This window comes from Gavia stellata, chromosome 18 (genome assembly GCF_030936135.1).
Source record: "Gavia stellata isolate bGavSte3 chromosome 18, bGavSte3.hap2, whole genome shotgun sequence".
In the NCBI taxonomy this organism is placed as follows: Eukaryota; Metazoa; Chordata; class Aves; order Gaviiformes; family Gaviidae; genus Gavia; species Gavia stellata.
Genome location: NC_082611.1, coordinates 1740428 through 1768362, shown reverse-complemented (window position 1 = coordinate 1768362; position 27935 = coordinate 1740428). Strand labels below are relative to the sequence as shown.

Genomic DNA, 27935 nt, shown 5'->3' with positions numbered 1-27935 from the left:
CTTGCCTTAATCCCTGTGTTCCCGTGCCGATACTGATATGAGCTTCCCCGTATTTTTTCAAATGTGGTTGTTTGGGTTGGAGGGCTCTGCTCTGAATGTTTTTGGAATATGTTCACTATAGATCCTTAAACATCTTCCTTCTGAAAACAAAAAACAATTAGAACCCAATACAGACCTGCTGGTTCCAGTGTAAAATGCGTTTGCATGTTTCTGGCATTAATAATCTGTGTGGTTGGGTTGCTTCCTTTTAGCATTAGAAAGTCTTCCGTGATGCAGTCAGAATATTCCTACTCCAAAAAATGCTGATGTTCAGAGGCCCCAAAGTAGGTACAAAGGGAAATGAGCAGCTTGCTTGGGCCTCAGCAGGGTCCTGAGCTCTGTGGCAGAGCCGCCCCCTCTAGAAGACCTTGCGAACAGGCGTGGGAAACAGCAACCCATTCATCCTCTGCATGAGATCTCCAGAAGGACGTCTCTTTGCCATTGCAGGGAAAGAGCTGACAGTTCCTTGTGCTGCTCTAGCAAGAGGGGACACGGGCACCGCAAGGAGAAAAACTGTGGAAAGCACACAACGCTGCTCCTCTCCCTAGCGCTGCCTCCGCTGCTGGGATGGGAGTGTGTACAAGCGGAGGAGCCCCTGCCATCCTCCTTATCCTCCATCACCTAACCGATCCTGGCTTATGTACAAGCACAGAGGCTTCAACAGAGACAGCTGACCACACACTCCACAGAAACTGTCCACCCTTCCCTCTTGGGAGTTTGAAGGAAAAGCATGAAGATGGAAATCTCCTTTCTCTTGAGGGTCCTCCGGCAGCCAGGTCAGACCCAGCACCCAGAAGCCATCAGAGGAGGTTTGCTCTGGTCACTGGCCATGCTTTGTGCTTCTTCAGTGGGCTGTCAGGCTCGGTGTCTGCAGATACTGCTGCTAGCACGGTGGAGGTCCTCATCAAGCCAGATCGTGTGCCGGGCTCAGGTGTAGGTGATGCACATTTCTGGTTCTTTTCTGGACCACTGAGCACAGGAGTCTGCTCAGTGTCCTCGTCTGAACCCATCCTGGTTTTAGCACTCTTTGCATCACTACCAGCTAAATTCTGGGTTTTAGTCATATCTCCCTCATCAGAGGAGATGGGCCTTTCCCTGCTCAACCCATCAACAGCCAACAAATGTTCCTGCTAAGTAGGGCAAAAGACAAAACCACAAGAATTACTGGGGACTTTAGGACAAAACTTGTCAAGCAGCGATGGGACAAATTCAGCCCTGAAGCCAACAGATGTACCCCAGAGATCCACTCGTTTTCATGCGTTGTACATTAAGAGATGCCAACAGCTCCTCGACGTGCAAAGGGTGCAGATGGCACAACTGACACGTTAGCAGTGATACAGCTGGAACAATACGAGCCTGACACTGCAGAAAGGAAGGGGTTGGATCTCACGGGTTAAACAGGACTTGCACATCTAACTCTCTACCCGTTGCTTGGAAAATTTAAACTCCAGATAGAAGAGAGCCAAAACTTGAACATGATCTGCCTGGGACGAATAACTGTCCACACTTCTGCCAAATATTAATGGCTGATAAATCCACTATGCAACATATCTGGAGGTACGGGGTGGAGACCAAAGGACAGATCCCTGGAAAGAGCTCTGGAAGAATGCTCCGTTCAAGTCATCAGCTTATCCTGGAAAGATGCAGCTGACCTGGAGATAACCTGCTTTTACACCGCTCCCCTCAGCTCAACTCTCTCCCTTGACATGGACTGACCTCCACCTGCCTGGAGCAATGAAAACAATTTACCTCTGACCTCTGGCTCAGTCAAAGACCCTCTTGGGCTTGCGTCTGCTGGCTGTAACACAGCTTCTGTGCTGCTTTACTGCAGCCCACAAGACCTTCAGCAACTGCAATCGCTTCCTACTACCTGCTGCCTGGAGGGGCTCATGCTGCAGTCTGAATGGACAAGCTGGGGCTGCGTTCAAAAGCCACCACCGGCTGAGAAAGCAGAAAGCGCGTGCTTCTTAGGGAGAACTGCCATGCTTCCCTGGGGAAAGACACCCCAATCCTTCGCAGCTTCCACAGCTTAGTGCCAGGCATCATCTCCTGTCCTGGCACTATTATATTATCCATACATGTACACAAGTCACACATGCTTTCAGGTCAAGAACACAGTATTTCTAGAGCATGTTTCAACTCAGCCTGGGGAGAAATAGGAGGAAATCACAGCAGCCATTCCATAGCCTGCAGGAAAGAGGCTCGGAGATCCCAGGCTGCTTCCTAGAGGAACCACGGTGGGCACAGCAGCTGGTGCAACAGGCTAACTGTGCCCACACCCCTCTCCTCACAAGGAGGTGCCTGTTTCTGCAGACTCCTTTCTCTGATCAACTTTGGAAAAGGCATGTCTCTCCCTCAAATTAAACACATAATGGAGACACGGTTGGTCTGATTTTGTTGTGAGGGAATCACAGAAAGGGTAATTTCATTCACTTCAGACTACAGGTCATGTCAGTGATCTGTTAAAGGGAAGATTGCTACGGTGTCTGTTCCTTTTCCCCCACAGAACCAATGCCTATAATCCTCGTTTTAAAATATCATTATGTGGAATAAACTGTCCAGGGAAAAAAAAGGCCTTGCAACTCTGCTAATCTTCCTAATGATTTAATACCTGCAAATACTACTGGGAGGTATTCCTTTCCTGATCGCATTAAAAGCTGTCGTATTATACATCTCACCACACTTCAGCATCCTACTGTGGATTTTTTTTTTTTTTTAAACAAAGCCAATTTCTCTGGAGACTGAGTAGGGGTTTTAGCTCCCACTGCCCCCCCCCCCCCCCCCCCAATTTTAAAAAACCTTCTAAATGCCTGCCTGGGGGATTCCAATAAGTCCTGGCACAGATCCTCCAAATAGTAGCAAAGCTAAACAGGGTATGGCTGTTATTGTAGAGATCACTCACTGCCAGCACAAATACACAGACTGGACCATTCAACCTTTTACAGCGGGAAAGTCACGGACAGTTGATGATTCACAATCAGCATTTTTTCTTCTACTACGGCCACTCTTTTTCTTTAATTATTCTTTCTTTCTGGCAAGCATCCCTTTCCTGCAGCTTTTGTGATGCTTTTTCCCCCAATTTCTTAATCATATTAGCAAGAACAGGCAGGGGACATCCCAGAGTCCACAGTTTGATTTCTGTATCTGCTCAAGACACCGTGTGCTGCAGCCCTGGTGAGAAGTCCCAGGCGAAGACCGCTGTGGTTCAGCTAGCCAGGGTTATGCATTCCCCCATGTACAAGACCAGAACAAGGCCTGCGAAACACTCCTGTGCCCCTCAAGACCTCAGAATAAGGCTGAAGTGGTTTCATGGGCCGTGTTTGCGCTGGCTCTGTGCCCAGGGGTGAGCCTCACCAACGGCAGCCTACACCATGTACTTTTCTTTTTTTCTTTTCATGTGCAAAACCAAGAGACATTTCTTTCCCAGGTCAATCTGTACAGGCATATCAAACTGTAAGATGTTGAATTACTGTCTCCTCCCCACGCAAGCACGTGCTGGGACTGACACAGTGGCTCAGGGGCTCAGCACCCCGTGGTGCTCCCCACCTGCCCCCCTCATCGAAGCAACCCAGCGCGGAGCCCAAGTGCGGAAGGCTCACATGGAATAGAGCACGGGCAGACGAAGGTCTGCCCCAGGACAGCCTGCCCCGTCTCTCCTGCACTCCAGTTTCAAACAGCTGCAGCAAAAGGGCTTTCCCCCAGGAGCTGATTCTTCCTCTCAGAAGTCTTTTCTTTATTATTCAACTTAAATCTTCCCCAGTTCAGGTTTTCTCCAAAGTTCCCAGGCACAGCTCCTCTGACAATTCACCTTAACGACAGGCATTTACTCCTGTCTAACACCCACAGCCATGGCACAATCACACACTTGTCAAAGCACACACCAAGAAAGGAGAAACGAACCATCAGAGAGAGACCCAACAGGGCAGATGTCACTGGAGCAGAGACAGACAACTTAAAAAAAAAAAAGCAACACCGCTTCTGCTTCACAGATATTTTTTCTACTGTAAGCAGATGGATTTTGTTGTTGTTGTTCCACTTTCTGTTGAGTAAAACAGAAACCCAAAGCTGAGTCCCCTCTCTGGCACACTGCTACTGAAAATGAAACACTGATAGTGCTGGTTGAGGAGTCTTTGGGGAGCCTGATGCTTCGCTTCAGGTTCGGGCAACTGTCTTGGACTACATCTCAATTTAATGATTCAATACAAAATTACCCTATTCTTCATAAGCTGAAGATAAAAAACCACAAGGGTGACTGTGTAAGAGGGTGTTAGCGGTAAATACAAACCGCCAGTAAATTTGCTTTGTTTAAAATGGAAAGAAAAGCATGAACCCACGCAATGCCAAGCCCAATAAAATACTAAGGACAGAGTGCCCCCAACACGCGGAGGCATGCAGCCCGCTCTCCTGTGCTGTGTGGCAGGCGAAGTGGGCACCAGCGTGCTCTGCACCCTGCTAGCACCAGCCACTGCCTCTGCTCCGAGTGCCGCAGAGACTGGAAGGCTACCAAGAGCAGGCTTGGCACAGCAGGACATGTAAATTCAGTCTGATCCCTTCTTAGGCTCCATACGGAGACTCTGGAGGGTTTTGGAAAACATCCTTGGTAATCTTTGGACACCACAGCAATGTCAAGAAGTATCACATTCATAAATCAGACCTTACATCAGCTCTGTTGGCAGAAAGAACATTTGCCCAGTTCTCGAGGCGCACCGAGCCTCAGACAGCATCATCGTTTCTCAGGATTTATGTTAGACACTGAGTTAAGCTGCATCTTTGGTCTTATGTTAAATCACCTTCTTGCCAAGGCTAAAAATTGCTCCATGGTGTAATCACAAACTGAGGCAGAAAAGCGAAATAACAAATTTCATTCCCATATAATAATAACAAGTTACGTTTCCATAGCACCCCTCGTCCTCTCGGATCCGAAAGGACATCACCAGCTTAACTCACTGAAGCACGCTCCATGCACAGGGATTATGTAATCCACTGCTGAAATACAGCCACTGCTCTTTAAGGGTGCAATCCAGCATTAAAGCAGAGTTTAAGATGGAAAGAAAAATCGCCAGTGCACTAGGAAAGGGAAGCCACGGAGCAAGAACTGAATCCTCTGCCATGCTGCTCAGGTGAGGAACGGTAGACTCTGATCCATGGTCTGCTCTCTGCAGATCTGTCAGAGGAGAGGTGCTGCTTTCTGCTGACAAGACTAAGCCCAGATCTCTCTGGGACAGTGACAAATGCTGGAGCCCCCCCTCTTTAGGAGCAGCCAACAGGGCAGCACGTCTGTGCCGTCCCTCGCTCAGCTCGGGGCTGCGCTGCCCTGACAGACTGCCGGGCACCGTGTGCGTGCCTGGGAGAGCGGAGCTGCTGGGAATGCTGTTTTCCAGCAGACGGGGAAACCACGGCCCGGGCACCTGTGGTCAGAAAAGGTCCTGGGTCATGCACTAAAAGACAAAACCAGTCCCTTGTTCGGCTAAGTCATGCTGGGATCGCTGCCCAGTCATGCCCGTTCAAACAGCATCAACCCACGCTGATTGCATCCCTCTCTGTCTCTCGATGCAAATAGCAGCTTAGACTTGGTGGAAGCTGTGCTTTGTGTTAGTCAGTGGGTTGAGGAAGACAAAGACCCCAAGGCTTTTCCCAATAAGTAGTCTCTCTGTCCCATCTTATCCCTTGGAAGGCTGTCAAAGAGCTACTGTTCCCCTCAGAATAAAATAAAATAAAATTAGGAGCATGTAGGGATTGTAAGATAGCAGCAAATGAAGATGGATTTCATACAGGCAGGGGGACCAAGGAGCGTGTGATGCAGAGCTCCCCGGCCTTGCGCACACATCTGATCTCGAGGCAGACTGAGCTACAGACTGCCTTTGCTCCGTTTTTCCTTTCCAACATTTTCCACACCCTCCTGCCAAGAAAGCTCCGAGAGCTGCCTGCCATGTCTGGCAAACGCTTCCTACCGCAGAGTCCTCCCAGTTAGCACACGCATACACAGACACACACGGAGGGACCCGCACCAGGCCAGGCTGCTGCCGCACTGCTCAGAGATGCGGCGGGACGTTCACAAAGCTCTGTCCTCGCTCCTCATGGAGGGGCTGAGACCCTTCTGATATCCCGGAAAGGAGAGACTCGGGGAGGTGAGGCGTGACTCTGAAGTATGTTAGGCATTTTGGGTCCTTCAGCTCCCCAGCTCCTACAGGGTTTGGAAGCCTTCTAAGACAGAGGGATCACGCTGAGGTTTAGAGCAGATGAAGTGGAGAGGGAAGGCAACGCACTAGAAGCGAGACATGCATTAACTTGCCCATGCTCAGGCCTGGGTCGTAAACGCAGAAAGGGGTTTGTACTTGTGAAGAGCATTCCCACGTATCTCCTTGTCTCAGATGCCTGAGCATGGATTTAATATATTTTTATTACATTCAGAATCATCAAATATTATGACATTTTTGTGAAGCCACCTGGAGCCCCAGCCCCTACATTCAGCATAATTTCAGCAAATAAAAACTTGCATCTGAGGTGTCTTGTGTGCTTGGTTGTTTGTTTTTCTTTTATTTCCTGCTGTGTGAAATAAGTGGAGCAAGAAAAACAAATCCTTGGAAACAAATTACAATTGTTTAATGGAGTAAAAAAAAAAAAATCCCAACACCTTCCTAGCCTGCTTGTGCCACAGCTACCGCATGCATGGCTGCTTATACAGGTAGAAAAGCAGGCTCCAAGTCCGGACTTCCTCACTTTTATGGGTTTAAATTGGATCCCACTAGGTGTTTAAGACCATTGTTGAACTGCTAACGCATTCTGCAGCATGACTAACACCAACTGGGTTATTTTTCATTCTCATTTGGCTTTTTTTTGCTCCATCTGCCTGTTGTAGCAGACAGGAGAGCCAAACAGAGCAGCAGGGTAACAGGTGAGTGATAAACAGTGTGCTGGATGTGCACAGAGCGGGGATAAGAGTTCACCGGCAAATCTGTGACTGAAGAAGTGTAGGGACAAGCTGCTGCATTCCCTGACTTAGTGAGCAAAAGGGATGTATAAATATGGCTTTCTGGCAGATAAAGGGCAACTGCAGCTGATGTGGCAGGGTAAGACAGAACGGCAGAAGGAAGAAGATGAAGAGCTACAGGTCGCTGCTACAGAAGTTAAAGAAGGAAGGCAACTCTCCCCACGAGGCTGGCTTCAGCCCTCAGCAAAGAGCTGCAGGACCTCTTCTGCATTTGCAGCAATGCTCCTGAAAGCAATACTTGGCCCTGTGCTTCCAAAACGGTTGGGGATTTTCTCCCCCCCGCCTTTTTGTTTTTCTGAAAAGTGACCAGCAGACTCTGGTTGACTGCATGCACTTAACCGGCCAGAGTCTGGCAGAAGGGACAGAGACAGGCCCAGGCAGCAGGCAGTGGTTTATGAAACACCCTGTGGAACCAACACTTTCCCCTACCAGGAAAAGTCTTTCGCAACTGGATGTCTCTGAACCATGGATTCGGGTGATTTCAGAATTCTCCCTCCATCTCCCCCTCCTTGCCAGACTGTGGCTTCATCTTAACGGAGGAAGAAAACTGGGTTTGGAACATCACTAATGGCATGGAAAGAAATGGGAGAGACTTCCCAAGAAATGCAACCACAAAGCAGGTTCCCGGAGCCCCTCCCTGCACAACAGCAGCTCCCAGAGGATCCTGGAAACAGGCAGCACGCTCATCCTACCTTCAAAGGGGATCTTTGGGATGTTCAGAGACTCAAAAAAAGCTGTGCAAGAAACTATCAGCAAATTAAATCCATCCTTTTCTTGTAATAACCTACCTTTCTTGATGTGAAGACAGTCCCAATCCTACAACTGCTGGCTGAGGAGTGGGGAACAGAACTACAGCAAGATTTACCCATCTAATGGCATCTGTACTCTTAGGCAAATCTTTCTTAGTTCAACATACCATCAAACACACTTTTAAATGCTCCCTCTGCTCTCCATTAACTATGCCGACTAATGAGATTCCATGTGGGGAGTCCTGGTAACTTACAGTGAGCAATTAGGGGTTGTAGTTTCAAATTGGGAACAATCAGCTACACAAGCAATCCGTCCACATCTATTATGTGCAGACACCCCAGGGGCTGGCACGAGCCGTTAGACTTGGCATTCAAAGGCTCACAAGCTCTACCGGCACAGAAAGTCTGAATCCGTTCTCCCACCTATGTCCTCCTGGTCTGGGTTTACAGTACTTAGCTGAATAACACTGTGATCTTTGCTATGAGACAGATCAGAATCAGGCTTCAAATCACAATTTTTCACTGGAGTCCTGAGAAAGCATGAGAAAAATATTGGTAAGATAGCCCTGTTGAACATGCGGAGAAGGTGAGGCTGGAAGAATGGAAGAGACCTCTGAGGTCAAAGGGGGAGCTGGAGGAACTTGCCCTTCCCATTAAATACTTCACAGTACTTGAATTTGGTGAACCTGCAGGTCCCAGTTACAGTCACACCTCTCGGGTCCAGTCAGTGCTCCCAAGGAAGATGGGAGATCTGTCACTGTTGGGCACATCACACCCCCAGCTCTGCAACCAGCCTGTAACCACCATCCCCAAATCTACAAACACTCTTTTGCTTCAAAAGAGGCAAAACCCAGAAGCTCAGGGATAAAATTTCTCAAGGTCTGAGTGGTGTTTGGGAGGTGAATCAGGGCTGGGAGGGAGAGGAAGGCAGACTCAGATTCCTGGGTTGAAGTTAGCTCCATCTGGCACAACATTCAGTTCAGCCTTGGGTTACCTACAGATTAAATATTTACCTCTAAACAACAGAAACGTTGTACAATCCATCCGATCACATGGTAAATCCTCTAAAAATGACCCTCAATATTTCAGCTGCCTCTTTAGCAACCTCAAAGCCTGTATCAACCTCGCTTGAATCCTAATCAACCCCTGTATCTGGTCCCATGATACATGGCTCTAGACGACCCAGCTTTACCCCAAAAAGGGATTTAGAAGATATACTCAGCCTTGCCATAAAAGAAGTGGTGGGTTCCCTAAAGCTGTCTCCCGGAATCATGACATTAAATTATAATCTCTACTTTTTTCCCTCCCTTTCATTTTGCTGAAGTCTTTTTTTTCTCTACATCTCCTTATTGAGAAGTACAGATGCCTCCAAACTTCTCCTACATGGGACTTCAGGCTCAAAACCCATAAAGCAACAACATTTGGCCTTTTTTGGTTTATTTTTAATCTCAAGATTTATGAGAGGTAGCTGACTTATGTTTTGGCTGGCAGGGCCAGACTCTTGTAAGTAATTGCATCCTTGCTATTTTATTAATTAAGATAAGTTTTCCTACTTCTGTTTGAGGTGTTGGTGATGCCACCGACTGCTGTGAGAAAAACACAGATCTTTGCCTTGGGTCTCAGGCAAGTGAAAGGCCAGACATTTCCTTCTTCAATCTCTGGCCCAAGCATCCAAAGTGAAAGGTGCAGATATATCAAATTTCCCAGCACTGCGCAGCTCTATCAGGTTATTCAAGCATCTCCTGCCACAGGGGAGCTCCACCCTCAGCAAAAGGCAAGAAATCCTACACACACCAGGGCTACTGTGACTTGTTAAGTATGGTTTTGCTTCACATACCCCGATTTCCTTTCCAGCAATGCACCAAAAAAAATTACTGAGGAGAGAGTTTGTAGCTAAGGAATTCGGTGAATGATTAACTCCATCCTACCTATTAACCATTGCTCTCCATTCCCTCATGCCTCGCAGAAACCCCGCTTCCGCGTAGCAAAGCCATGCCAAAATCTGATACCCCATTGGTTTTGCTTGCAGAGTGGTCAGGTGATGTGGACGGTTCTAGCTTTGAGTTAAAACACATTAAGTGCAGTAATGATTAATCCAGAACCCTAGCACAAACTCATGATGAAATGTTGTTCCTCTTGTCATACCAACTTTACCTAAATTAATCCTGTTTCCTGGAGGTCACCATGGAGGAACGGTCTCTACACAGGCCTGCAGAGGCAGGACCTCCGTGTACACCAGGAGCAGGGGCTAGTGCAAGGACAGCTCTTTACACAGCAGCAAACGGACACGATGACTAGGTGTTGCTCTCCCCACTCCAAAATGAACCACATCTAAGCCACGCCGTGCTGCCTTTGGGACTAGGACAAGCCAGTGAATGCAGCTCTGCCAGTCTGAAGATGCTACAGACCAGTGGCAGCTAGATGCATGTGCAGCCCCAGCAAGTCATCTCACACTGCAAGATCTCCATGTCAGATTGGCCCCATGTGCACGTGCAAGCCCACGTGTTTATCACACTCAGCTGCACCTCAGAAGATTGGGAGGGCTCAGTGCCGGGCTTGGACACAAACTCCCTGTATGACCTCAAGCAACTCCCTTACTCTCCATGAGCATAAAGCTTTTACAGCCTTACCCAGCTGAAAACCAGGAAGACTTCCTTTTTCTTTTGCCTTGTCTATTTTAATTGCAAGATCCTGAGGATAAGGTCTGTTATGCAGTATGCTTGCGTACAGTACCCAGCACTACAAGGTCCCAATCCTGCCCAAGGCTCACAGCACAACACATACAAAAAACAATTCCTAGAGCTTTGGGTCTTTTCTGCAAACCCACACATACCATGGTACCATGCAACAGAGATACAACTGAATCTCTGCATTTTGAATTGGGCTTTCTGGTACCTTTATAGAATCATAGAATCGTTTAGGTTGGAAAACTTTAAGACCATCAAGTCCAACCGTTAACCTAGCACTGCCAAGTCCACCACTAAACCATGACCCAAAGCACCACATCTAGACGTCTTTTGAATACCTCCAGGGATGGTGACTCGAATCATTGCCAGCACTGCTGATATGTCAGGAATTTACTTCCCAGTTTCTTCTTCATCACCCAAGGACTAGCAGTAGGCAAGAGACCTGAAAGCTCTGCTCTGCTGTCAGGACAGAAAGTCTTTGGGTCCAACGTTAAAAGTTCAGAATTTCTTCCCACTAGGAGAAGAAGGACTGTGCAATTTCACAGGCATCTGCTGAAAGCCACTTACCACCACAGCCTGTCTCCAAAGTCCCTGACATGGAGAGCAACAAATGAGTAAATGGCTCTCGTGCTCCTGTTGCCATGCCTGGGTTTCATCACCTAGTGGTGCTGAGCCACCCGTGCAACCACAATAGGTGTCTGCTTAGATTGTTCAACACCAGAACCCTCCCGGCGCACACTCGGCGCAGGGAGACACCAGCTAAAACTGTATATGGAGACCTGAAATACATGGATACCCAGTATCCCAAGACCCAGAACCTTGTCCTTGCAGCATGACAGCCAGGGTATTTCATGGCCTGCACATACTCATGGCCAAGTGGGATTGAAGAGCAGCTCCAGCTCAGCACAACATGATCCATCTGAAAGGGTAGGTGGGAAAGATTAAAACGCTCTTCTGCAGAAGCCAGGACCTGATGCTGCAACGCCAAGACTCTCATCTGTCTCTGGCCTGCGCAGAAACAGAGTAAAACAGCTCAAGTCTCCCACACTCTTTAATTCTGTAGATTAATTCAGTAATATAAATCTGATGGGACCATTCTCATGGTCACACCAGACACGCACACTTGCCCCGGTGCTGATCCTCTGCCACCCACACTACCACTGATTGTAAACTCTTATCTTCCCCATAGACGGTCAACGATGGCTTTGCTACTGCCAGAGAGCCAGTGAGCCGGCAAGCATTAGGACCCCAAGAAGTTAAAAGAAACAAATGTAAAAGTTGAGTCGCAGCCAGAAGGAGAATTGGGACCCATCCCTGCCACAGGCCTGTGTCTCATCCCAACAGTAAGCTCAAGCTCCTGCTGAAGGCTTTTTTGTTCTAGATTCAATAAAGGAAAAAAAATGCTGCTACTGAAATGCGTTTGGTATTGTAAAAGACAGAACCCCCGCTCTGGAAGGCCGTGCTCCAGGCTGCAGTGGCAGCAGCGCAGCGGAGACACGTCTGTTCGTGCCCTGCACTGAGTTTGATTAGGCAGAGGATCAAGACATCCTCAAACTTCCAGTCGGAATACCAAAACGCACCCCCTAAGGAGGAGGAAAGGGCCAGTCTCCTCTCCCTCTAATCAACCATCATTAAACAAACAACTAACAGCGGGGATCTTGTAGTATGCACTACAGCCAAGAGCCACCGACTGCCTGATCCTGAACCCGCACCAGGGCAGTGTCAGCAGGCCCAGCTCTGCAGCCCCGAGGCAGGGCAGCCGGCTCAGCCCCACGGGGCGCCCAGCCCGGGACATGGGACAGCTCATGGCACCCCTTCCCCTTCCCCGCGGCTGAGCCCGGCCTCACGGTGAGGTGCATGCAGCACAAGGCCCTGTGTGCCCGATGGGTGCTGGCCATGCAGAGCCCGAGAGACAGCAGAGGTGCGAGGCAGGAAAGGAGATGGATGCACAGTGGTTTGCCCAAGCCCAGACAAAACCTGCGTTTCCAGAGGGCCCATCTGCGACACCACGCTGGTGCCGAGAGCCATGACGGGCCCTGCAGTGCCACAGTGACTGCGACAGGCTGCCTGCCACAGGCCTGCCGGGTGAAGGCAGCCAGGAGGGCTGGCTGGGGCAGAGAAATGGGGTCAAACTGCTAATGTCACAGAGATCTGCCTGCCCGAGCCCCTGAGCTGCAGGCTGGCTGACCTGCGGCAGGTAAATGGCACAAGAGAGCAGAAGCTGCCCCACAGCTGCAGCAATATGGCAGCTGGTGAGATTAAAATGGCGCCTGGCTGAGGTAAAGTGGTGCCTGGTTGAAGTAAAATGGCGCCTGGCTTGAGGTAAACTGGTTCCTGGCTGAGGTAACCTGGTTCCTGGCTGAGGGAGAAAGAGTGGAGGTGCTGGCAGCACTGGAGAGCCATCCCAGCCCTCGCTCCTCACCAAGGGGAGCGAGGCCCACGAGCGTGGCCGCAGGCCTGCTGTGGGGGGACATCTTGTCCCAGCAGCACGGTTCTGGCCTTGCACATCCACCTCTGTACCTGCAGCCTGGGGCTGCACAGTCCGTTTCCCAAGGCAGGACCAAGGTTACCAGTAAGCCTGTAAAAACGAGTATGCGTGTGGGTTTTGCTACCCTGTCCTTTACCTTGCTCAGACTGAAGATTCAGCTTCCCGAGAGCTGGTATAGGATAATGCTTTGCTGCCTTCTCACGACGATGGCACGGCACCAAGCAAGTAGGAATTGGAAATCCAGGGCATTTATCCAGCAGACAAGCATTTAAGCCCTCCACAAGCATTTAATTCCCATAAATAACCACTACAATACTCCCGCGAGGCAAGGAAGCACCAGCCCCATTGCTCAGACAGGGGAGACTGACTGCAGATGAATCAATGACAGCCCAGCCCACACAACCAGGGTCAGAACTGAAAACAAAACCAAGAAGTCCCGCTTTCCCCTCTGCGTTCCAGCTGTTAGACAACACTGCCCCCAGTAGCTCGGCTTTCTTCCCAAACTAAGGTATGCACTTCCATTCCCTGATTGTGGAGGGGAGAAGGACAGCGGGCGAAGCAAATCCTGGCCTTAAGCACGCTGTACACAGCCTCCACGGCCGCTGCAGAACTTAGCAACTTCAAGGAACTGCATGGGAAGCCAATAAACACAACACCGGCTCCACTGCCACTTCCCCTCTCTACGGGAATGATCAGGAGTTGTGGTCAGTGTGCACAGGGAGAAAAAGGTGCTCCATGTTGCTGATCAGACCAATCCCCTGCAGGAGGAGCGGATCTGGAGTACGGCTGCATGCCCTCAAAAGATCCAGCTCCCTCCGATGACTTAAGAAATGTCTTTCCCAAGCAGCTAGAGAGTGCATCTACTTCGGGGGAAGCTTTGTGTCCTGTGGGAGCAGGGGTGTTGGAGATTAATTTCTGAACTTAGTCTCCTCTCCCAGTTCTCTCTGAAGTTATGGGATCAAGCTACAGCCTTGGACGTGTCACAGCTAATCCACAGGAAGACAGAATGCAGCAATGGGCTTTGCTGGCTTGTTTTAGAGATCTGACGGCTAGCTGTAAGTAACCCTTTAAATGCTGCAAATTCTAAATTACGCCAGAGGGTAATACTCCAATCTGACTGGCTGCATAACACGGGTCACTACACTCAGCGCAAAGCAAATCCAAGGTAATGCAACTTAAATTGGTGGCTGTATCAGGTGCAATCTGTGCATGTAATCAGAAACTAAACTGTCCAAGGACAGTGACATTGCTACCTTGACAGTTTACTCTCCTGCAAGCACTGGAAAGGCAGAAAGCTTTTCAAGAAATGGCTAACTGCTGGATGCAGTGAGTGACAACAGGGGCAGCAGCGAAGGCCAAGGGTCTCAGAGTGCAGGGTCTGGCTGTTGGGCTTTCAAGTTATTTTGTATTGTATGAAACACAGATTCAAGAACCAACGATGCTCCTGGCACTCCCCACAAAAAATGGGGTGTGTCTTCTCTCTAAATTAAAACTCGGGAATTGTGTTGTGTCAGTCTAGCAGAGCCTCGGGTACCACCCAGACAGCTTAAGCTTTGTTTCCATGGTGCTGTCCTAGTATGTGCTATGCCCTATAACAGCTTTACTGCACAATGGGGCAGCAGTTTTCTTTTTTTCTTTTTCTTAAGTAAAGCCACTGCTTACTGCTGGTATGAACCCAATCCACCACATATTTTAGCTACAGCAAATTTTCTTAACGCAACTGAAAGACTAACACAGTCTAACCCTTGGCCTCTTCTAGCTTTTGTCTTACCACCTCAGTTTTGTCTACACTAAATTTTTTAAGACTTCTGATAGAAACTTTGCACTGATCCATGCAATCAGGGGTTGCAAATCTAGGCAGAGTTCAGTTCATAAAGCCAGTGACTTCATGTTTTCCCTCTGTAGGAGTAAAATAACGTTCCCACACTCTGATAGAAACCTTTGATCTGCACAGATTTAATTCATTACTCATGAATCTCTGGCCAACGTCACTTTGTTCATTTCAGTGGCTCTCTACTTGCAGTTGCCTCCCGTGTCTGGGAGGACAGGGAACCTTTTCTTCACCATGTAGTGAAGTAGCCGAGAAAGGATCCTGACTAATGGCTTTACCAACTTGTTGCTTATGTAACAGTCCTCTTCCAGAAAATCACCCAGGTAGCAATAACGAGCCACCCTCTACAACTGCTTTACAGAGGGTTGGTCGGGAGCCAAGATATTTTCCAATGGAAACTCTTCTCCCAGGGAATCACCCTGCATCATATTTCAGTTGAGTGCTTTGTTTTGGTTTAGGAAATAGGAGAAGATTTCTTTTTATGCTTAAGTTCAAGGGCAGTTTCGTGACACAAATCACTGAGGAGTCACTATATGGCCTGCTGGAATCATTTACGAGACCGGAATGGCAGCAGCTCTGCTAACACCTCAAAGGCAAGTCTCCATGTTCCAAGCTTATGCTTTTGCAGGATTGCTTGGACTACTTGGAGGTCTTGAGTAAGAGCTGTCTCTTCGCTGTGTCTGCACTGTGCCTAAGCTATGAGATCCCAGAGGTGGTACAAAACACTAAAGGTGCCAGTTGATCGCTCTCTCCATATCCAAACTCCTCCTTTTGAAAACTCACTCTTTCCAGAAGGCTTTCCAATCCTTTTCATCTGGGGAGGGGTGAAACACAACTCTCTGCCGAGGGCCGGCTCCACACTCCAGGCAGCACACAATGCTGACTGCACCGGCTCAGGCAGCGCACAGACCCTTTCACAAGGTCTTCACAATGCTCCCGTGCAAGCGTCTGTCTGAGGGTGACAAGGCAAGACACTGTCCCAAAAACCCTGTCCCACTCCTTTTTCTGAGGAAGAAATGCAGCTTAAACAGCAGTGTCTGAGGCAGTAAAAAGCATAGTTAAGTGGAGGGAATGTGGCTGCAACACTTTTCTCGGAGACTCTCTACTCTGCATCTCATTGCGGTTTCCAACTGTTCCCTCAGCTCTCTAAGCCCCAGGAGAGGAAATGCGGCGCACACACTCTGCGCTGGGAGCACGCATCGCAGGATGGGGCCCGTGATTATTATTCCTATCACCCCACGGACTGCCTGGCACTGGCTGAAGAGTGTGGCTCAGATGATTCCCTCTGCTTGCAAACAGCTACGCAGCCTCTGCACGTGAAAGCCATTAAGCAACAGCACAGAAGCAACCCATGAGGCAAAACCCGTGAACACTCCCGTACCGACAGCGCGCCAGTCCCCGCTGCCAGCAAGATGCCGGGGTGCCAGCACTGGGCTGCACGCAGGTGCTGACTGACGAGGAGCCATGTGCGTGCCCTCGAAGTTAACACTTGTGTGGCCAGCTCTCCCAACAGCTCCACAAACAGCACGCGAACACCACAGAGCTGAAGAGCCCCCGAGGGCCTCCCCCGTGCCCAGTCCAGGACCTGTGTGCCAGCACTGACGTCCTCCTGTTGGAAATGTGGCATATGGGAGCATCGGCAGTGGAGACAGGAACTGAAACCTTTGTTTTTTCCGAGCCACACTTGGAAAGGCTACGCTGTATTCCACCCCTGAAACACAACCAGCCCAGCTGGGAGGCAAGTAGATGAACAGAGAAGTACAAAAATAGCCACTTCTGTAGTGCTCTTTCAAGCAACACGAGGTTGCCCTACAAAAATAAATACACAAAAAGGAACGGTCATGGGTTTTTTTCAGCTATTAGAGGGACCCATGTGCTCACACCACTGCAACAAGGTAGAAGATGCATCCCCTTGACTGCTGTGTTCGCAGCACATCCCCACCACCCGCCAGCTAACCCCCCTGGGTCTGTCTGCAGTGCAGCAAGAATCATAGGCAGCTTCCACACACTGTCCCTGATGGGACTAGAGACAGAGCCTTTCCCCAACCTGACCTAAACCAAAATCTGCATGCTTCAGGCGGGACTCACTCCACCCCCTTCCCGAGGCGTGGCTTTGAGAGAGAAACTAACAACTTTGGCCAACACAATTCGTCTGGGCTCTCGCTTTCCCAGGCTTAGCTGTTCCCCCGGTTCCTCCCTCAGGAGGACTCAACCCACACCCTAGATCCTCTTTTTAGAGAGCCACTCCCACCGCTCCCTGACCATGAAGCATTTGCTCTAGCAGAACCTATTTAACCCATTCCCAGCAGGATCCATGCCCCCTGACCAAGCAGGGAAAGGTGTTTACAGAATCCGGTGCAAGCCCCCACGCCAGGGAGAAGAAGGAGAGGCTTCACTGCCTGTCTAAACCAACGCTGTAGGGAAAACTGCTCTTTCGCTTCGGGATCCGCAGAAGCCCTCCTCCCTGCTAGAGGAGCCCAGCGCAGCACGGATCCCAGGGCCGAGGTCCTGCCAGGGGATGTTGCAATGGAGTTGTGAAGAGGCCGTTTCTGGGGATCTGCAAGTGCCATTAGCGATGTCTGTCCAAGGAGGTGGGCACAGGGCTACAAACTCAACCCTGGAAATCTCAGTTTCAAACCAGTGATTAGACCTCATGACTTCATCAGAGACATGCAAAATAGTATTGCACAGAGCCAAATGTCTTTCTTGATACAAGCAGCTGTCTGTATAGATGGAGAGAATACAGGCTGCCCAGCTGTCGCCAGAAGAAAAAAGAGGCATGGTATGGTGTCCAGGAACAATTTCAAATGAATAGGAACAGGCTGGCTGAGTCCTGGCTTGGATCCAGAATTCATGTCACTACAGATCGTCCCACAGGCTCATCAAAAGCAAGAGCTGCTGCAGATGCTGTCAGAGTGAGTACAGCCTTCTGGTGATGCTCAAGAGCATATGCCAGCACGACTGCAACGGGAAGAGAGAGTCCCATCGCCTCCCAACACCACGCTGCCGGAGGGCAGCCCCTAGACCTCAGACTGGAGGTAAAGCAGGACCGCACGGTTAACACAGATGCACCGCGACTGAAAAATGCTGTAGGTGGGAGATTCATTACCACAAAGTGAACATCGTCGTTTCATTCCATCAAGTATTGTTACCAAACCAGCGTATCGCACTATCTTAACCTGGGTTGCTGATTAAGTTAAAAATGGCGCTGGATTAAAGAGAAACACAAGACTGTATGCCACATCTGAAACTTCATCTCTGATCTCAGCTTATTAAAGTTTTTCCTAGGCCTGATGTCAGGAAGCCAAAGAGATGTACTCATTCCTAACCTGAGGGGAACTATTTTTACTGTTAGACTGGCTGACTGAAGAATATTACGCTTTGTTTTGATTATCTCTGTTTAAATCCAGTGGTAGCACATCATCAAAATGGATGCAATCTTTTGAAGGAAAGGGAGGAGCTGGAAAGTGAGGACAGAATCCATTTACTGGTCATGGTTCCTATAATATACTGCAAATGCTACAGATGGTCAACTTTCATGTTGTTGATGCTCTTCCTGATGATAGTTATCCCTTAAAAAAATGGGAACGGCTGTAATCGCATGTTTTTTGCTTCTTGTGCTCTTTGCAAACCAAAAACTAACGTTATATTTCAATTTGACATTTTTAGTTTCGGCAAACAGAGATGCCAACTTAGCTTCAGTGTCTAGGTAAACAACAGTCCTTTGATGCGAAAAACGACCTGATTCTTTACTGCAGAGGCAGGTTAAGAAACAAGGGCCGGGGAGGTCTGATTTGAAGCCCTCATCCTGCCGGCGGGACCGGCAGCAACCTTCGGCAGAGCATGTTTGTGCAGGTGGCAGAAGCCGCAAGGAGAGCACAGTCGGTAGCTCTGCAGCCCGGCAGTCGCTGTAGCTTTTCAGCCTATAAGCCTGATCTCAGCAAAGCCTGGAAAGAAAGGTGGGCTGATGTGGGGTGAGAGAAGGGTGGGCTGATGTGGGGTAGCAGCCGTTCCTCTGAATAGCAATAGTGCTTAAGTGCAGCCCACTAGCGGAGCTGCCAACTTTCCACTGTGGAAGAGACAGAAATTTTCTCTTTGAGCCTGACAGCGACTGCCTAAATCGTGCTGTTGGCTGTGGAGGGACTAATTCACAAGTGCCGCGTCCCCCACAATCCCCCTGCACTCTTCTTATGGCAAGAGCAAGCACCTCTGTCTGTGCAGCTCCCAGCCCGCTCCGCTGGAACACTTTGCTCCTGAGCTGTCCTTCACCCCCACTCACTTTCTTCTTCACTTACTACAACTCAGAGAAATGTTTGGGGACATATGGGGTAAATAAGAGACAAGATACAAAATCAACCTGAACTGCAATGATCAATTAAAGGACAATAAAGCTTGAAGAAATGGAGAAAGGACGATGCAGAAAGGCATTATGGAAACCACACACGGCAAGACGAGAGATAAAAGAAGGAATGCCATTAAATGGCAAACAGGGAGAGAAGCATTAACAAACCATATGAGTCCGTTTCACCCTACCTTCTGATTGACTGATTTTCTTTTTAAACCCCCCCTTTGTGAGAGCAGAGTGAAAGCAGCCGGGTGAAACGCGAGAGAAACCTGGTGGGGGCTTCCCAGCAGGAGAAACTGTTCACTCCAACAGGGAAAAAGCCACACGCAGAAAGACACCACCAGTAAACTTAAAACTTGCTGGAAGTACAGGGAAAAATCAATGCAAACAGTACATGGTAAAAAATACACCAGATGTCAAAGGAACCCCAAAAGATGAGGTGAGCAGAGACATGGTCTTCCTTTCTGCTACCGTCTGACAAGGGTCAGGAGCGGGCATTCAGACAGCAGGTCCTCCCTCTGCCCAGTGGGGCTGTGAGACACTTAGCTACGGTTTCTCAACGTACGTTTTTCCGTCACTACCAGGGTTTGTAGGTTTGGCTGCACCGAATTGCAAATCGCAAAATCTTTAAATGCTGGGCTAGTGTCAAGGAAGTGAGACACCTTGATGCTGCTCGGGATTATTTAATTGCAGCATTTGCCAGGGAGCAGGAACGTCTTCAGACGCCACCTCTCTGGGGGATGCCTTTTCTTAGCTAGCAGGACATTTTTGTCAGGGCATTTTTAACCACCACCAAAACCAGCCAAAGTTTTGCTTTTAAAAAGGAGAAGTCTCTCACTCGTGGGAACAGCACTCAAATTTCTCTGAAGCTTTAGGAAGGAGCACAATAAACAACCCAGACTTTCTGCTCGTGCCATTGCTATAATGGCATTATCGTGACACTTCACTAACACCAGAGACCATTATGCTCTGACAGAATGATACAGAATTGCCTCCTTGTTTGGTGCTTGAACTACAGTTACAACTTGCTTATGTGATTGGTCCCTTCCACAGGCTGAATGAATCTCATTTGCGAAATATTCATCTAGCACCTCATTTGGGCCTTTTTCCCCCTCCAAAATTTCTTACAGAAGAGAAACACAGCCTTGTTTTCGCTGGGGATATGGCTTCTTATAAGAATGACATTCCAGGCTGTTTAAGTCTTTTCTGGGAATAGAAGTAAAGCTATTTTGCCTCTGTGGACTGGACAGCACTGTAGAGACACGCCACTGCTTGTGGTTTTACCTGAATTGGATTTTAGTTTTAATTGGATCCCCCCCCCCGATAACTTTTGAAGACACTTTGAGCCTTGAAAAGGCTTTTACTGCATCACATAACAATACAAAAATCTACCGATCGTTGCCAACTCTTGAAATCTAAAGTATCACAGACTGTAGGTTCCTGAAATCATAAAATCTGTTTATTTTAAGAAGGTTTGCTTAGGTGAAGTCACCAGCTAGGCAGTGTAACCCGAGGGCTCACTGCCAAATCCACAAAAAGCCCCCGCTGGGTTTTGGATGAAAGTTATGACCCCCAAATCTGCAAAGCTTCTGCTTCTGCAGGAGTGTGGTGATAGCAGAGCTCCTCTGATATTTTCACCTTCTCCTTCTTACCCATCCACAAATAGTATTCCACATTAATGAAGAAAAAATAAGGGAGTTTCAACTCTAGTCTTATAAATCGAGACTCTAATCTCCACTTCAAAAGTACCATAATACTAAAGATGTGTCAGAAATAGTCAATATTTGCAAGGGCAAGTCAGAAAATCTTTATGAGGTTTATTTCCAGTTGAGGAATGAAAGCAGTGATACCAGCTCATGAAACAGCTAAGTCTCAAAGTAAACGTGAACAAAATCCGGTAGCCCTGCAAGCAGAGCGCTTGAAAAGAGACAGATCAGAGCATTTCTCAGATGGAGAAACTCAGAAGTGCAAATGCTGCCACCTGAAGCATGTTGCTCTTGAAGTACAGTTTTTTAAGTTGCGGACTGCAGATTATTTGGAAAAACAGACTTTGTTCTTGATTCCAGCCAGACTTTGCGTTATACTTCAAGAACCCGACTGTGGCGATGGGAAAGGGCCAATATTCCCATTCAGTCTGCCCGGAGACTGCTTCCAGCTAGGTATGTAGCGTCTGCAAGCAGCAGAGCTTATTTCCTTAGTGATTCTTTGGATGGGGCATTTCTTCTGCACTCCTAGTAACAGTGCTGCCGAAGTTGGCATTTGTTTCTTCAAAGTTGCTACGTCTGTAACGTCGGATACGAGAGGATTTCATTTCCTAGGCCTTACTTCTACAGCTAGAGGTACGGTATTGCATCTGCTGAGTGCAACTGCAAGCACGCACGCCTGCCGCAGAATCAGGGAGCTTCGGCATTGGTAATTTTCTGAACTCGGCCTCCTTAAAGGCTGTTTTCATTTCAGACTAATTAAAAAAAAAAAGTTTTGTTGAGCTATTAAAAAAATGCTTTCCTCTAATGAGAGAATGGACAGCAAATCATTAAAAGCATTATTTACTTTATCTGTCAGTGTTCAATAAAGGGAACACGAAACGGAAGGACAAAACCGCTTGCATAACTTCGCTGTGTCATGAGCCAGAGTCCCTCTCATCCTGACAGAAATGAATCTGTAAATCTCTCACGGTTATAATGACAACGTAAGTACACATGCCTTCTTTCCCATCGTCAGGAGGTCAAACAAGGCAGTAAACTTCTGCCCGAAGAAAATCTATGTGCCACAGCAGATGGCTTCAGCACATCTTATACCAGTCATCAGAACATTACCAGCACACACTTTCTCAGCCGAGTCGTGACTATACACACAAAACGATCTGCTGGCTGACAAAGATGACTCTACAGTCTGAATTCCAAAGACAATCATCCCTCAACGGAGCAAAGCTCTTCCCCTTACCGCACTGCTCTCAACAGTGCTGTAAACAAACATTTCTCCATTGAAATCAGAGGAAGATGTCAGTAACACTATCCTGCCGTTCCAGTCCATTTGCTGTAGTAGATTTCCCCTTCCCACATTCCGGGCACTTTGTTTTGTTGACCTGCAAGAGCTTTATGTCCAACTTCAATTTGTCATTGCATAACAGGATCTAATCCAAAACGTTCTGGGAGCTTTTACAACTCAACGCCTCTGAACAACAATAATATAAACAGTCTCAAACACTTACTACCAAAATTAATAATCCTAGAAACACACTGTAATAACCCCAAATCCTTAAAAAGCCAAATGAAGGACCTATCATCACAGTCTTCAGGAGGCTGCTCTACAAGCAACCAGCGAAGCGCTGGCACGTTCCACCTCTGTCGCAACGGCACATTCAGTCTCCAGCGCTGTAGATCGCCGTGTCTAACCGACAACAGATAACGCAGCGTCAGAAACCCCTTCACAAAAATCAGGTCTTCCCAGTTAGGGACTTTCTGCAACAAATAATGGCTAGTTTGTTTGGAAAAGTCTAAATGCATCTTGTAAGAAAACAGCTGGAAAACACCTTGTCTGCTGGATTTAGAGATACGCACATTTTCCTGAAGTTAATCTAGATATATCTTGCCAACCTACAATTTAACGTTTACTGTGGTACTTCGCAACTTCTGCAATATCTCTTAATCTATATTGACACTAAAAAGTGGAAACTTAGTTGAGAATATCCGAATAGAAAAGCAGACCCTTAACTCATTGAAATACCAGGAGAAATTAGTTCATGTGAGATTTTTCTACTGTGCTGGGCCCCACGTCATCTCTCCCACATGAATCACTCCATGCTTTTGTCTCCTCAAGAACAGAAAAGTTGCTCCCTAAGGAAAACAAATTTCGGTTCAAAAATAAATTTTTAAAAACCCCACTTTTCCCCTAAGTCTGTTTTTTGCGTCATACGGTAATTTTATTTAAGTGACTGAGCACCCGAACCATTCTAATGCTCCTCCAAGAAACATACTCTTCTGACTGACTTTCCCAAAACAACAAAATCAGAATCTGGAGGCAAACACAACTGTCACCTCATCCTAGCACTTCCGTGGAGAATTTTTTATGTGAACTTGCTACTCGAGCCTTGGATTTAGCAGAACAGTGCTTAAACCACATCCAACCGCTCATTTCCCGACAGCATTCTCCTCCTGCCATCTCCCCCAGACCCTGAGAAACTGAACTCCCGGCACCAGCCCCCTGCCCTCCGGTGAGTGCCCCCCAGCTCGCTCCCCCGCGGTTTGCTCGACGTACGTGCCCGGGCGGCCCTGATCTCGCACACCCGTGTTATCCAGCGTGCCCCGCGGGTTGCCAGCTCTTGGCAAGACGCGAGCAGCCGTACGAGACGAACCCGGTTTGGGCTGAAGCCTGGACACGCTTCCCCGGCCGCGGGGCCGAGCGCATCCCCACGGCCGGGGCCTTGGGGGCCATCGGCCCAGCCGCGCTAGCCCTCCCCCAGCTGGAGCTAGCCAGCCCGGGCAGCGCTGCCCGGCGGGGCCCGCGGACCTCACGCACCGACGCCGGTTTCCCGGTTGCTTCGCCGGGGCCGCTCCTGCCCGTGCCCGACGCCGCCGGCCCACGGCGAACTTTCTGCCGTGTCTCCGTGTTCGTCCCATCTCCCTCGCGGCCCAACGCAAACCAAGGCTCACGGCAATGCTCGAGGAGCAGCTGAACTGCCGGGCAGCCGAGCTGCCAGCGCTCGCCCACGGCACAGCCACGGCCCGGCCCCGCCGCCCGCCGCCCCGGGCCCGCCGCGCCCCGCGGTACTCACAGCGCCGTGGCGGCGGGAGGGATGCCGGCCCCCGGGCGCTCCATCCCGCGGGCAGAGCAGTTGACGAGGCAGGCGGGGCCGGCGCAGGTACAGTCGGCGGCGCAGGGCTGGCAGGCGGGGGCCGGGGGCGCCCGGGCCGCCGCCAGCCCCCCGCACAGCAGGGAGCAGAGCAGGCACCAGCCCGAGAGGGGCAGCCGCGCCGCGGGGACGCCATGTTTGCGCTGTGATCCAGTGTCTCCATTTCCAAAAGGCATCTCTCCCTACGGGCATGGCATGGCCCCGGCCCGCCGCTCCCCCGGCCGGCACGGCCGGGCCCGGCCGCGCCCCGCCCCGCTCGGCCGCGCCGCTCCGCGCCCCCTCCGCGCCCCCTCCGCGCCGCCCGGCTCAGCGCCCGCCCGGCATGGCGGCCTCCTCCGCAGGGCTGGCGGTGCGCGCTGCTCGGCGCCCGGCCCGGCCCGGCCCGGCCCGGCCCGCTGGGCTCCCGCTCGCCGCGCTGACAGCCCCGGCCCGGCGCCGCTCGGCTCTGCGCTCCGCCCGGGCCGCGGCCGCCGCCTCCCCGCTCCGCCTCCCGCCCGGCGGAAACCCGGCGCCGCTCCAGCCCCGCCGCCCGCCCGGGCCGCCCCCGCCGCGCGGCCGCCCCCCCGGACGGCGACGAGGGCCGGGGCGAGGGGAGCGCTCCGCTCCCGACCGCGGCGGCCACCGCGGGGCTCCCGGCCGCGCTCCCAGGACGGGCCCCCGGCCCCTGCTCGGCAAGGGAGGGCGGGGGGATCCCGGGGGCAGGGGCGTCCCGGGGGGCAGCGGGATCCCGGGAGCAGGGGGATCCCGGGGGGCAGGAGGATCCCGGGGGGCAGGGGCATTCCTGGGGAGCAGGGGGATCCCGGGAGCAGGGGGATCCCGAGGGGCAGGGGGATCCGGGGGGCAGGGGCATTCCTGGGGAGCAGGGGGATCCCGGGAGCAGGGAGATCCCGAGGGGCAGGGGGATCCGGGGGGCAGGGGCATTCCCGGGGAGCAGGAGGATCCGGGGGGGCAGGGGCATTCCTGGGGAGCAGGGGGATCCCGGGGGCAGGGGGATCCCAGCGGGCAGGGGCGTCCTGGGAGCAGGGAGATCCCGAGGAGCAGGGGGATCCCGGGGGGCAGGGGGATCCCGGGAGCAGGGAGATCCCAGGAGCAGGGGCCATCCCAGGGACATGGGCATCCCGGGAGCAGGGGCATCCCAGGGAGCAGGGGGTATCCTGGTGGGGGCATCTCAGAAACCGGGTAGGGCAGACAATGGAGCACGGAGTTGTGCTGGACAGATGCTTTGGTTGTCTCAAAATTGGGGGGGGGGGGGGGGGGCTTTCCCTGCTCTGCACACACGGGTGGTGGGCAGAGGGGAGCACAAGCGCCCGTCTGCACCCTCCCTGAAGGCCTTTGGCCCTCGGTTCCCGCGGCTGGTGCCCATTCCTGAGGGCGCTGCAAGCCTGCTGAATCCCGTAAGAGTTGTGGGGTACGGTGTGCGTCACACGCCTACAGCCCAGTAGGTAGTTCAGGTATTTTGGAGAGAGATGAAGAACAAGGCAGGTACTCCTCAGGGCGGTTTTGTTATGCTAACCACAGCAAAGCCGTCGGGTTTCAATGCCACTGGCCCAGGGCACTGGCCATGGTTCAGAGCGGTCCAGACCTGGTGAGGTCAAGCCTGTGATTACATGCTGGCTCCTCAGGGATCCAATGGCTCCTCAGGGGTCTGAACTAGTTCTAGTTTAAAGTGACTGAAGAATATGACTAAAATAAAGTCTCTATACAACCAAAGGAAGCATAATTCTGTCCTTATAGAGGGCATCTCTCCAAACGCAGCCCCATTTGAAAGCGGTGGTGAAGAAGGTGTGATAGCTGCTAATTTTACAGGGCCCCTAATTTGTTAGTGTTGAATATGTGCTGTGTTACTGCATGATGGTATGTACAGAACATGGCCCCAGCCATCAGCCGAGGGGAGGATACAAGGAAGCTTAAATAAAACATGGAAGAAGTTGCTTTTGAACTTGTTTCGTTCTGGATCACTCACTCTGCAAACCAGAGCCGGTGGTTCCTGTCCAGCCGAGCAGGGATTGCTCACCATCAACACAGCGAACGTGTATGTCTGTGGTAGCCTGGGAGAGAGGTGACAGCCTGGCACCAGGCAGCAAGCTGCTGGAGGCTGGCTGACCCCCAGAAAGGCGGAGGAGACCTGGGGGGAAGCAGTGGACCAGTGCACCGTGCCCAATGCTTCCCCGCAGTGAGTGGCCTGGGAAGGGACACTTGAGAGGCACGGACCAAAGACAGAGCGGTAAATCCTGCACAGCCTCCAGAGGCAGGTGCTGTCTTGCTCAGTGGGGGCTGATAGCTGGAGTGCCAACCGCAGGCACCTTCTCCTTCTGAGATTTGCCGATCCGGTCAAAGATTTCAGCAGGGTTTTTGCTAAATGAGAACAAAAGCATTTTGCTCTTCGTTTATGCAATACCATTAATTCTTGTAGCCATTCACACCCTTTAAAATATTCATATGTAACAGTTAAGTTCAGTGCAGCACATCGCTCCAGCTGAGCATCAAGCATGCAGGTGTCCCCAGGACTGCCCCCGTGCAAAACTGAAGCCATGGTCTGTTCGATCATGGCTGTTGCAGCAATTACTGTCTTTACAAAAACCTCTGGAAGTGCTGTCTGGCAAGCACCTCTGTGAGATGGGCTGCTGCCTCCACCGTATGGGTGAGTCACCCACCCGCAGAGAGATTGCACCCCTCAAACAGACAGCCGCCCCAAGGCCAGGGTGAGGGGCATTTTGTACTCTACCGAAGCAGCTTGCACAGCTGAGCAGGGCTGCCTTCCGTCCAGAGCTCCCGCTGCCCCTCGGGGCTGCACCCGTTGCCTCCGCCGCCTTTTCCTGCTCCCCCGTGCATTCCCCAGCACTCCGATGGCGAGCACAGTGGGGAGCTGCCGTCCTGACCCTCTACAGCAGGCATTGTGTCAGTGGGGCCCTGTCAACTGGCGGGCTCAGGAAATCTGCCTGGCAGCTTTCAAGGAGAAACCACAACAAAACGGGGTGGGAGAGAGACATGCTAGCTGTCTGCAAGCATCCAGAGAGTGCAAGCAACAGGGAGCCAGAACAATTGTTCGGGGTGGTACCAGATGAACGACGGGAGCCTCGGAGCCTGCTACCCCCGCTGTTCCTTCTCTGAGAATAGATCTGGGGAGAGGAGGGCCATGGGGGCATGTTTGCCTCTCTCGGTGGCTGGCCTTGCCTAAACCTTGTCTCTCTGTCAGTGCAAAGCACCCTCGCTGGAGTCGTCCCGCATGTGGACGCCTGCGTGCGCACACCCTTTTTTCACCATGCACTGCGTGATGGCTGCCGTGGTCCTGCATGCCCCAGCTCCTGCAAGCAGACGAAACACGGGCATCTTTCCTTTGCCTACAAGAGAACAGCTGATCATTGCCGAGCTCCCTCCACCTCGGGCACACTGTAACATTCAAAAGCTCAGGAGAGAGGAGGATGATTAGCCAAGGGTGATAGACAGTTTGGTTTTGAATCATGTAGGATTTTTTAAGCCATTAGTGATTTCAGGCACGTAGGATTCTCTAGGGAACAAGGGACTGACCTGCTAGCACAGGGTGTACATCCACTGTGGGCTGTGAAGCTCACCGCCTCCCTGCTCGAGCGGTTGTGCTTGATCCAGGACGGTCCGAATCCAACAAAGTCCGCAAGCACCTGCGTGGTTTTAGGTATGCGTGTCGTCCTGCTGAAGCCGAAGGAGTGATATCAGTTTATATCAGCTGGGGCTCTGCTTTCCTTATCCAAGTGCTGTACAAACCTTAAATAAGCAGCCTGACAGCATCCGGTTTCACTCCTTGGCATGGTACTTAATGTATGTGAGAATTTACTTTCTGAAAACATTTTGTGCCTTTTGGACTTGAAATCTGCTTGAAAGACACATCGTCTTTTGCATGATGTATTGTGCCCAAAATAGCTCTGCGATTACTACTTCCTCATGTGACTACGATGTATTTGTTTCCGCTCCCTCAA

At 50.7% G+C, this 27935-nt stretch overlaps 1 protein-coding gene across 1 annotated transcript in view; it reads right to left on the bottom strand.

Annotated features, from left to right (window-relative positions):
* Positions 1-24158, bottom strand: part of PKD1 (polycystin 1, transient receptor potential channel interacting) — a 97960-nt gene extending 73802 nt beyond the window's left edge. The window contains exon 1 of the mRNA XM_059826485.1: positions 23905-24158. Within this exon, the coding sequence (XP_059682468.1) occupies positions 23905-24158 (254 nt within the window). The remainder of the gene's footprint in view (positions 1-23904) is intronic.
* Between the last annotated feature and the right edge of the window lie 3777 nt (positions 24159-27935).